Source organism: Callorhinchus milii, unplaced genomic scaffold (genome assembly GCF_018977255.1).
Source record: "Callorhinchus milii isolate IMCB2004 unplaced genomic scaffold, IMCB_Cmil_1.0 Scaffold2, whole genome shotgun sequence".
Classification (NCBI taxonomy): domain Eukaryota; kingdom Metazoa; phylum Chordata; class Chondrichthyes; order Chimaeriformes; family Callorhinchidae; genus Callorhinchus; species Callorhinchus milii.
Genome location: NW_024704743.1, coordinates 68,217,547 through 68,230,174, shown reverse-complemented (window position 1 = coordinate 68,230,174; position 12,628 = coordinate 68,217,547). Strand labels below are relative to the sequence as shown.

The 12,628-nt window shown below is 38.9% G+C and overlaps 1 protein-coding gene across 8 annotated transcripts in view; it reads right to left on the bottom strand.

The window, feature by feature from the left end:
• tpk1 (thiamin pyrophosphokinase 1) overlaps positions 1 to 12,628 on the bottom strand; it is a 137,097-nt gene that overhangs the window by 107,331 nt on the left and 17,138 nt on the right. For 3 of the 8 annotated variants that reach the window (XM_042345934.1, XM_042345938.1, XM_007907613.2), the window contains exon 3: positions 1,955 to 2,039. In XM_042345934.1, the coding sequence (XP_042201868.1) occupies positions 1,955 to 2,006 (52 nt within the window). In that variant the 5' untranslated portion in view covers positions 2,007 to 2,039. 8 annotated transcript variants of the gene reach the window in all.

Sequence of the window (12,628 nt, the reverse complement as noted above, 5' to 3'; positions counted from 1 at the left end):
CCTTGTTTACGCAGAATTTTTCCCATGTTTGGAAAATTTACCGCCCTTGTCAGCAAGCCTTTAATGGGAATCTCAACCCCTAAAAGTTTCAAAAGAGCTCATTATTTTAATAAATCAAAATAAGCATGGGGACTAGAAAAGTGTTTGCTTGATAATTGCGTGTTTGCGTGGGTTGAAATGTTTCAGACGTGCAAAAAAATGGTTATCAAGCACCTCCAGAAAATCATATACAAAAACTTTCTCAAAATGTACTTCAATCCAGCCTACGTGGATGATTACCATTCATTTTTCAAAAATAGAAAAATATTTTATTGTAGTAATTCATGCATCCTTTATTTATGCAAAACCTTCTGGAAAAATAGTGATCAAGGTTGCTTCTGTCTGCTCCTATTTGAACTCAACTAATGTACTGAAACCAATGGAAGTTGGCTACCATTGCCAGATTTTGTTTGTGTGTGACAGATTTATCATTAAAACTACAATTTTATAGGCAGCACTTCATAGCATCAAGACAAGACTATTTATGCATTGGCTAACATACAATGTTTAATCACAGAATCTAAGACATACATACTGATGTAATTCCCACTGGTTTGAGTTTTACGACACAAAGTCGTTTTTTTAAAAAAAATAGGAAATCTATGAGTATAGAAAAACAAAAAATACATTCCCAAGATCACACATCCACACAAACACACACCAACAACCAGCAGGGATGACTGGATAATGATCAGCAATTTGGGAAGATTTGTTCTGAACTGCACGAAAGTTGAGGCTCACTATCAAAAAAAATTACAAGATAACAAATGGAAGGGTTATTAGAAAGAAAATAGATTTGGTTTGAAAAGTTGCTCATCTCCATATGGGAAGTCTTCCCTCCAAATATTTTGTTTTTCTCCCTTGAGTTGAGTAGAATCTAGCAGCATACATACATAAGCACTCTCTATGCTGTGGATTGGCCTCGCATGATGTCCATTGCTCCCTGTAGGAAATTGGAATATATCTGGCCTGGAACTTTAAACGTGGAACAAATCCCTTTGACAATGATGGTCTTAATTCTCTTCCAGAGGTTTGCCAATTGCAGGGGATTCAGAATTATACAGCAATCGATTACATTGCTTCACCTGAAGGCCAACACATCCTATGGTCTCCAGGTATATTGTTCTGTGTAATTGAGGAAACTTCAGACCATTTACAGGGCTGATTACATAGCAATAGTAATATCCCCTGTGCTACGAGTCTCCATGTCAAGGTACTCAGCCATATGAAGGGTGTCGCTGATCATGAAATCTGGGACTGAGTAAGTTACAAGAGTTGACAGGGTGGACTCAAAAACTAATGATATAGGCAATGTGTTTCTTACTTGTGCGGGTGAGGTTGTAAGTTACAACCTGACAATACTCATCCACAGAGCACGATCCTGTTAAGGTAACTGCAAAAGGAAGGAGAGCTACAAGACTTGATCAGGACGTAAAAGTTTGGATTTCGCTCCTGTGAAGAGTGCATGGGGCAAGTTGTAGGCTACGGAAATCCATGGTCAAATCCTGGAATGTATCCAGATTGTGTATTCCAGCTTGGAGATTAGGGTTAGGGCTTCACCTGAAGGCCAACTGTTCCAAGATAATATCTTTGAATAAATTCTACCACAGCAGTGAACTGAATTAAAAAAAAGGCCTATCACAAGATCATCCTAAAGAAAATAATTTGTTTTCAGAATCACCTAGACTAAATAGGCTTCATTACTGAGCAACCATCATAAACCAGTGAAGCATCAAACAACAAAGCTGCCCTGAAACAAAAGCATTCAATTCTTTTTACAGAACTGAAATGTAACTGTAGGTAAACTTGCACCGACTGTTGAAAGACTCACTCAACAGATCAACAAAAAATGTAACCAATAACCTAACAAGCACGTAGCTGTGCTCTTTTTGTTGAATAAAACAAAATGTTGTACCTGTGGGAAGCAGACACTCCAGTGGAATTAATACATTGTCTGTGCCAGCCATCGATGTAGGATGTGATACAGTTTCCCAGGGATTCTGTAAGTGAGCAAAAACATCACACAATATTGGCAACTGCTCTGAAAAATCTTTCAAAGCCTATATTGTTGAGTTGTAATGATTAACCTCTCTTGACTCTTGTCAAACTTGACACATATTCATTGATTATAAAACTCAAAACAAAGTTAAGCTTTAACCAAATGCTTCAGAAACTATATTCTTGCACAATATCTGTGAACTCTTAGTTTACTATAGCAACTCAAATATTCATTCCACGGCAAGTTAAAAAATAACTTAATATAGTTTATGAGCCCAAATCCTGGCATGGAAATCAACCTAAAGCAAAAGTGCTTGAAGCAAGCAAGATTGCAGAGGATATAGCAGAATTCGATATCTGCACTAATGTGACAAATTCCTTTGCAGATATAAAAGCAGTTCAGAGTCTCTATGTATTTGGTATCTCTCTGCCTCAGTCTGTGTTTGTCTGTGTCTCGGTCTGCGTCTTTCTACTCTTCTTCCACTCTAACTACCTCTTTCTGGATCTTGTACTTACCTTGCACTTCTGGTTCCAACTCCATTAAAACTGTGATCCCTCGCATGCACGCGAGAAGAATTCCTGACTTTGTAAACCAACTAGTTTCTGCATTGGAGCACAATGTAGGCAGTCAGGCATGTGGTTAGAAAGTGTGGATACTTGAGTTCTACTGTATGAGATGCTTTGGCATAATGTGTTACATCAAATGTAAACTATGCATGTGTGTTTTTGCTCCTGCTCCTCTGTGGGTTCTCTTCCCACATTATTATTATTTTTCGGGGGAGGGATTATTACCGCCAAAAAGCAATCGGCAATCAACTAACAACCGGGTTCCCACTTACTGCTAGGTAAACAGAGGCGTGTGGAGTAACAAAACGTACCTAAGGTTTCACCCCGCCCGGGAATCGAACCCGGGTCCTCTCGCTTGCAAGCCAAGGACACTAACCACTAAGCTACAGGACTCCACTTAGTGAAAAATTCTGGAATTAGGAAGCATGCAGACCAGGTACTTTATAAAGTTTACCATCTTACAACTTATGCTTATTTTCATTGTACATATTAATTACATTCATCATTTAGTAGTTTAGATCAGAACAATAGGAATGTTTAAAAGGGATCCAAACAGATCCTTAGAGAGTAGAGATATTGATCGGCTTAGTGAAAGTTTCTGAATTGTAATGGTGCTGAACATATTGAACATAAACATATTGGTGTTGTGTTGAAATGTTGGGATACTTTCTTTCCTGTATTTTCCCAAACACTTCAACTCACAGCAAATAACTGAAGTCATAAGTGTTGTGGATTGCAAAGCATTAAGGGACAAAGTAACCGATGGCTATTGCAGGCGTTCTCCTCCTCCAATGATCAGGAAAGTCCACCTCTTTTAAGATCCTACTCCAGTTCAGTAGGACTTTTTTTTGGCCCAGTGCCAATTCATGCTGAATGCAAACGTATGCAGAATGAGAGGTGAAGTTGTAATTAATGTAAGCGTGCTGTCCTCAGCAGAATTTTTTTAATCTCCTTCCCATCAAAGTTTCAAGGGAATGTCAAAGTTCAATCCTATGATTTCTTAAAGATTTGCACTTTAAAGCTCCATAAGTGATTGGATTTATTGAACCATTTTGTGCCTGAGTTTTTCTTTATAATATACCATTAGCTAATTTCTGGTCACTGCCAGTTGAATTACAATCAAGCTTTCTCCTAACGGTTGGCTGTTTTGCAATAATATATGTTTTAGATTTTTTTTGCAACTACCTTTGTATCATCATTCTGCCTACCTTATCATTTGGGATAACCCGTGTACATTTATGTTAAAACACTTTTCTGATTTTTTTATTTCTAAATTTTTAGATAATAATAGCAAAAACATTTTTTGCAGAAAAGCAATAACAATATAAACATCATCAATAACATACAAAGCAAATTTCTAGCATATTAGAACTACCAATACAATGAATGTACAAAAGTCGGGCGGTAAGCACACAAACTGCCCCTTATTAAATTCGGAGCAGCCACAGCCCCAATATCACCTCAGTGGACATTCTCAGACCCTATTCAGTCCCGCAACGTGAAGCAAGTCCACGCACTGGTCTACTGGTTTAAGACAGTCCACATAATGATTGCTGCTACCTAACCTAAGGCAGGAGAAGAGAACAAATCGTTTACTAAATCCTACCTTCAATAACATCCCATTGAGATAACCCCATTCAGCCCCATGAAACACCTTGTCAATGTCTAGAGAACGTACCCATGAGTTTGTGCATCACTGCATTAGTATGCCTCAGGAAGGGGAAAAAACACTCCACGCACAATCTTAAACTGCAGGGCTTCCTTTCCTAAATAGGCATAAGTTGACTCTGCCACATTACTGTCCTCACATGAGTGATGAGCAGGACAGAATGCTGTGGAGTTCTGGATCGTGGTGGGGAAGAGTTGGGGAAGGAATCAAGTCTGAGGTTGACACCAGTATCCTTTACTAGCACTATTTTCTCATTCGCCATATTATTTCTTGCAAACAGCAAACGCCCAATGCTTATTATGTTCAGAATAGTTGTTCAGTTTGAAATTTATGCATAAATGACGCAGGAATATGCTTGTCAGTTGTTGAAATTACTGTGCAACAGTAAAACAACATGATTATTGGTTTAAGTTAATCAAGCATATTGTCCTGAGCATACTGGTTAGAGCACTCGCCTCGCAAACCAGAGGATCTGGGTTCAATTGCTGGACAGGTTGAAACATTAGGCAAGTTTCCTTACTCCACACATAATAATAATCCTTGCACTTGATTAACACTTTATCACGTCTTCCATATGTCTCAAAGCCCTTCACCGCATATAGGTAAAGTGATTTGACTGCATATTTTGAGGGAGAAATTAAATCTCTATGTACCTAGCAGTAAGTAGGAACCCAGTTGTTATTCAATTGGCGGATCAATTTAATAAACCCTTAAAAAAAATCATTCCATCCCCGACTGTTTGTAGGACATTCCTGTAGGCAATTGGCTGATATGTATCACCCACAAAATATACAGTCAATTCACTTCACAGTATATTCTGTGAAGAGCTTTGAGATATCTCAAAGTTGTGAAAAGGTCCTATGTCAAATGCAAGGATTATTATTATTAAGTTGTGGCTAATAAGCAAGTAACATGTAGTAGATGCATTACTGTTCCTTGAGAAGGGCCATTTGCAGGTATTTTTATAAACATTTATGCTGCATTGGAATTCACTCGATGCGAACTGAAAATATTATATATAGAAAACAATTCAGTTCACTAATAATAACATTTCCATCTGCTGAGAATGAAAATCGGCATACTAATTATTTAATTCATAAGGTGCGGAGTGTGAGCCTCACAAATCAATTGAATTGGACGCTTTCAGTCACAAAGCACTTAATCTCTGTCTAAGCTCAGACTGAATCACTTAATTACACTTTAGAGAAACATCGATTCTACTCCAGCTACAGAAAACAAGTCTCAAGTTCATATTCATTTTTGTGAACAAACCAGTCAGTCTTAAGCCTGAGGGCTCCAATGATGGCCCAGTGTGAAAAGACACTATCTGGTGCAACGCAAAGCCATTTAGACTGTGTAACAGATTCCATTCATTGATCTTCGCTAGAGCAGCAATTGGGGAATAATAATCTGTCTTCTGGGTTAGGGAGAGGAAAATCTGCAGCGGTACCTGTTCCCATTGTCTATCCAGTGACCCCATCTAGAAAATACACATACAGGGACATCAAGTGAGGCAATAACACTCATCGTCCAACACTTATTATCCGAACTGAATTGTCACGGGGCCAAAATACCAGAGGGCTCCTGGCGCCTTTGAAAACCTATCCCAGCAAGAAACATACATGAAAATAATCAGAAGAGGAGAAAGTTAGCCTCAACAACAAAACATCTGTTCCAGACGAGTATCATAATTTCAAGAAGCAGAGTAGGAAGAATTTCATTAGATAAGATTTTTTGAATCAATGTCAAAAATGCACCAATTTCCAGTTGAGTGGTTCACTGCAACCGAAATTTACGTTCTTAATTTACTTCATCAAACCGTCAGCCAGTAACACTCAATTTGCCAGCTCTAGCATTCCGCAATTCCTAATCTAGTAATTTGTTGAAATATCAAACATGATTTTTATGATTAATGGTTCCACTATATATGTTTAAAATTTTTAACAAGCAGCTAATATGTTTTTTTTTTAAATCTTGACAAGCAAAATAAGTCATTTATTCAAAAAATGTTTTAAAGAAAACTCAGTGGTGTAATGGGTTAGCAATCATGTCTTTTCAGCCTTGGGATCTAAATGCAGCTGAAACTGATTGGACTGAAGTTCCTCTCTCTTCTTGCTACGAGAATCTCCAGTGAAATAAATTGGGGCAGACTCAAGCTAGTTCCTAGTGGTATCAGTTCCCAGCAAAATATGACCCATAATTCAGTACTAAATTAGCAATTTTATTCTAAGAGGGAAGATAAGAGAAAAAAAATTGGTGCGCTTCTGAAATTATGACTGATACACATAAAATGCATGTTTGTCTGAGATTCACCTGTATTGGGAGTGATTCGCGTACGCGAATTGCAGACAGTTTAAATAAAATTCTAATTTACATTTACATAGCACCTTTCACATTGGGAGAATAGCCCAAGTTGCTCAACATTCATGGGAAAAGATCATCAAAAGCCTGGTCAAAGAGTTGGGAGCCGGGGGGGGGGGGGGGGGGGGGGGCGGGGGGGGGGAAGATAACCGAATGGTTAAGAGGCAGGTCTTGAGACGAAATTGAATGAGGTTAGGGATGTAGTTGGAGGGATACTCGGGTGGAGTTGCAAAGAATGGGGCAGATTGGCTGATGGTTGGGGTTCCACACTCGTTTGTAAATGTAATAACCTTTTGGCACTGAATGCTTGTTATATAGAGTAATTTAGCATGGAAACAGGCTATTCAGCCCAACTTGTCTGTGCTGCTGTTTATAGTCCAAACAAGCCCTCATCACTCCTATTCCCCTCCCCTACATCCCTCTATTCCTTTCCGCTTCATGTATTTTCTCTAAAATACATTGACCCTTTTTGCTTCAACCAGAGATTACAGCAGTGAGTTCCACATTCTTATCACCCTCTGCTAATAGAAGTTCTGCCTAAACTCCCTATTATATCTACTTCTAACTATCTTATATTGATGCCCTCTCATTTGGACTCACCAACACGTGGAAAAAGCCTATTAATGTTCACCTTACAAAATACTTTCATAATCTTAAATAACCTGTATCAGAGCCACTCCTAATCGTCTCAATCTAGAGAAAAGCTCCAACATGTCCAATCTTTCTTGATAGTGGTATCTATTCATCACAGGTAACATGCTTGTAAACCTACACTGTACTCTATCCAATGCTACAATAGAACTGTACTTAAGACTTCAAATGTGGTATAACCAATTTAAGGTAACCTGTTATGAGGTTATTTAATCTCCATTTATGAGTGTTTCAACAAGACAACCCCATCAAGTAATGTAAAGTATAAAAAAAATGGTTTTGAGGAATTACAAGTTTAATTTGGGCAAACCAGAAAACATAAAAGCAATCATAATAATCCTTAAATTTGGCATAGTACCTTTCATGTTGGGAGGATATCTCAAAATGTTTCACATGATAAAGTGTAACTTCACTGTAAAGTGGAGTGATTGTGTTTTTTGGGGGGAATACAACAGTCAATTTGGGGACAGTAGTGCCCCACAAATGGCCATAATGTGATTTACCAATTTTATTGGGGGATTGTTGACCAGGACAACAAGAGAAACTTGCTTCTTTTTTCAAATAATGCTGTGGGATCTTTAACATCGACCTGAACAGACAAGACAGGACCTCAGTTTAAACATCTCATCCCCAAGACGGCAACTCCAACAATGCAGCATATCCCCAGAACTGCATCGAATCTCAGCCTAGTTTATAGTTCCATGTCCCAACATGAGGCTTGAATCCATAATCTTGATTCAGAGGTGAAAGCCCTACGCAATGAGCCAGGCTGACACGTCCCTTATGTCAGTCAACACAGTAGATTTATTAGACACTTTCGCTTGAGACAAACCTTACACTTTTATGTAGTAGTCCCTTCATATTCTAACCTAAATAAAAAAATCTTGCATTTTTGATATAGCGGCTTATCACAGCATCGAGACTTCTCAAAGTGCTTCACAGGATGTACTATAAAGTGAATTGACTGTGTGTTTTGTGGGTGAAACGGGGACTAGCAATTGGCTTCGCCTCTGGGCACTGAGTTTATGCTGGAGCAGATTGGAAAATATAAATACAGTAAAACAGTTTCCAGAATATTTCAGTTACTGTAACTTTTTTCTAATTGAGAAACAAAAATGGGAAAGAACTAAACTAAATTCATACCAAAGGACAGATACACAAATATCAGCAGATAATAATAATAGTAATCCTTGCAATTGATATAGCTCTTTTCACGTCAGGAGGACGTCCCAAAGCGCTTCACAGAATATAAGTGAATTGACTGTATATTTGGGTGCGAACGCGGCAGCCAATTGCGCACAGCAATGTCCCACAAACAGTCATAGATTGAAAATGACCAATTTATTATTGTTTTTGGTTTTGGAGGGATTATTATTAGGCTCTGTGTGGAGTAAGGAAACTTGCCCAAGGTTTCGCCCTCTGCCTGGAATTGAACTCAGGTCTCTCACTTGCAAAGCGAGTGCTCTAACCACTGAACTACAGGGCTCCACAGATGAGGTAGTTGAGACAGATGGAAGCTGTAGCACACATACAAAAATCGATGAAGAAGCAAATCTAATTGTCAATGTAAAACAATATCTGACACAGAAGACCATTTACTTTGTCATTAATTGTTCGTATGCATCATTATCCCCAAAAATCAGCCAATGTGTCTGTGTACTGGAAATACACATCACGCAGACATTACATCATAGGCAGAACAATCCAGCACATCAAACGTATATCAAACACTGAAGCTCACTATTTTAGTCCACCTTCCCTGCTCTTTCCCCTTACCCTTTTTTATTCTTTCTCCTTGTTCAATCCTCTTTTTACAGTTATATTCTCACACTCTTTAGCCACTTATGGTAAAGAACTTCACGTTTTCATAAGCCTCTACATGGAAAGCTTCTTCGAACCAGAGGTGGCCAACCCGTGGCCAGTATGCCTGCAGGGCTGTACCTGAACATCGCACTAGTCTAGCTAAGTCTGGGTTTGAGCAGCAATGTGTTTCCTGTTTTTTCTTGATTGAATATTTCTTGATTTATGGCATAAGTCAAGAAATATTCAATCGAACAAAATTATTTTGTTGGCCGACCAAAATGTTTGACCACCACTAACCTTTTCCACTCCCTTCATTCTTTTGAGTGAAAATCCTGAGCTGATGCCTTTTTGTTAAAAGTTGACCAGGCAACAATAATAATATTAATCTTTCTCTATAAATAACACGCATCTCACGAAGAAGAGTATGGATTAGTTTGGCTGAAAGGCCTGTTTCTGTGCTGTAGCAAGCCTAAGTAATCTTCTCATGTTCTAATGCATATTGCCTTGCGTGTGTCAGCCTGGCTCAGTAAGTTGCACTCTCGCCTCCGAGTCAGAAAGTTGTGGGTTCAAGCCCCATGTCGGGACTTGGAATCCCTGTAGTCCATGTAGACACTCCAACGTAGTACTTGGGTGTGCTGCGTTATCGAAGGTGCTGTCTTTTGGATGAGATGATAAACTAAGGTCCCATGTACCTGTTTAAGTGGTGTTAAACATGCCATGGCATTATTCAAAAAAAGGGAGCTTCCCTGGTGTCCTGGCCAACAATCCCCCAAATAAAACTGGTCATTAACTCCATTACTATTTGTGAGACATTACTGGGCACAACATTGCTGTCACTATAATAAATCCTGTGAAGAGCTTCTTTTTTAAAAAAAGAGACTTTCTCGCTGTGTGAAAGGTGCTAGATCAAATGCAAGGATTATTATTAATATGATTATTAATATTATTATTAAACTTAGAAATGTTTCCCACTCTGCTGATTTCTAAAGTTACATGGATGTAAAGCAATAGAGGTTTCAGCACAGATTCCTAGGACACACCACAAACTACAGTACATCCAGCCAATTTGAGAACCATGATCTGCTCCCTGCCTTCTAACTTTTATACATTTTTCTTACCATACTCTATTAGACAAATCAGCCATTCTTTCCACTACCAGACCTCTACCAATGAAGTTCTCAAGATAATCACTAGCAGGCATTCAAAAGTTGCTGGGAAGCAGTTCTCTATTCAATGTTCCCTTCAGCTTGTTAGGCAGCTCACATCCCATCAATGTTTCTTTCAACACTTCTATTACAATATTGCTGAACAGAACAAACGGGGGGTCAGGAAGAGAGAATCTACAATCTACTTCATGAAGGTGTGCCAATGTACCATCCATAACTCAGACCTCATTGGCCATATCTGACACCTCAAACTCTCACCCCACCAAGTTGCTGCATTGCTTCTCTCATCTGTACTTATACAAAAGACCCCTGCATTTGCAGGTGGAGGATAACAATACTTGCAATAATACAACGACCATTCAAAACTTATTTGTGGGAACATCTAAATACCTGTATTTTTTTCCTATGTAACACAGAATGTATAGTACAGAAATATTTTATTTTCTGTAAGAGGTAAAAGATAAAGTCTGCGCTGATGATTTTCTCCACATAAATCACTTAGTCTAATTTCACTCCCCCTCTTGCTTCTCTTACCATTTATTAAACTTTTTCAGCAGCAATTCAATTTCCTTTTAAATTTATGGAGTTTGCTTCTACAGTTTTTTGTGGCAAAAACCATGTAAAGATTTACTTTCTAATCTCTCTTTAATTCTTTTTGTGATTACCTTAAATTTTATTGCAGGTATTCACCGACCAGTGCAATGATCAATTACTACTTACCCTGTCATAACCCTTTTAAGGAAGGAGTTAAAATAAGAAACTCTGTGGGAAACTGATCGAATTGTCTCACAGAATTTACTTCTGTGGGAAAAGACTGATTAGCACTTTGAATTTCCCTCCCACAGGTTGGGAACGTGGATAAGGGAAAAGAGCAACTTCCCTGGTCACATTGTACGAAAGAGTACGATGATGGGGAAAAAAAGTGTTAGAGTCGTTGTTACTAACCATGAAATGGCTCTCCTAAAAGCCAGTGTCTTGTTTCATATGTCCGTGTCTACTGAGGCCAGATGTGAGTGCAGTCGTAGCCAGACCGTGGCTAACCAGGAACAGCAAATCAAACAAAGTCTTGCAGTGTCACGTGAGAAATATGAGGCAAAGATTAACGAGTTGAAGGAGAAATTAAGCACTCGGGGATCAGGCATCCCACAGCACTCCAGTATGAAGCAGAAATAAGGAAAATCTTAGGGAATCTGAAATTAAAGCAGGGAAATGACTCACAGGCCCACATGAAAGCACTCAAACAATTAAGTCTATACTTGTGAGGAGTCAGCAAAGATCAAAATGCTGTTATTCTCTCTCTCTCTCTCCACAACATTTGCAGCTCTCCCCTGCAGCACAAAAATAGGATTATATTGATTGAGATTACTTAAATAAAGAAGTTAACAGTAGATGTGGCAAGTTAAAAATTAACACAGAAGAAACATCAAATTAACCCTTCAGTTCCCATAGACATAAAGCTGTTTCTGCAGCTACTGTCAAACTTGTTCTTCGATTTTTTTTGTGTATGTTATGAATGTTGATTTTAATACAATCGATGATGGTGATTTGGTTATATGTGAAGGATGTTTAACCATGTTATGCTACAACAGATGATGGGGAGTCCAATGAAGCACAGATACTCGAGAATTGAAAGTACACTAATACAGAGTTAAAGGCAATAGATTAAAATTAAAACCAGGGAAACCCTTTTCCAAAAGTAGTAGAATGCAGTCAGCAGTCAGAGGAACAGCCAAATTCGTACAAGTCCAGCTGTGGATCTTTCTTCAACCAGACATAGTGAGGAGCCCTAAGTCATGCAAACCTGGCAGCCTACCAGGAAACTCATTAGAGAAGCCAGAGCAAAGAGGAAAGGTAGCAGCAATAGCCAGCTAAAGGGCAAGGACACATTTGAAAATCAAATTGATCAAAACCAAATTTGACCCCCATTCCAAACTACATTCATGATGGCCAAATAAGGGCTCTGGGCCTCTCTTTTGAACCGGGCAACAGGGGGCGTGGGCGAGGCTGTCAGCATTATCAAAGCCAAGGCTATTTTGCTATCACTCCCTGAAAGTTCAATCGAGATACATACCAGGGACAATATAGAGGTGTCATGGTAATTGGCAAATACCGTGATAACCTCCATATTATCCCGGTGTGAGAATTGTTAAAAGAAATACAGGCTCAAAAATACAGCAGGGAACTAAAGCGCCGGTCAGCCACCATGCCCTCCCTGCGGATGCTGTAGCCCTTCAGATAGATATTTGGGGAAAGTCAACAGTTACAACATGAGTTTACGGACACTCTTGTCTATTATTAGTCGACTCAAGTGCCTCCCTAACTATTCTCCCAGAAGAGCAATCCAAAGAGTCTCAACTTTCTTCAGATAAAGTTG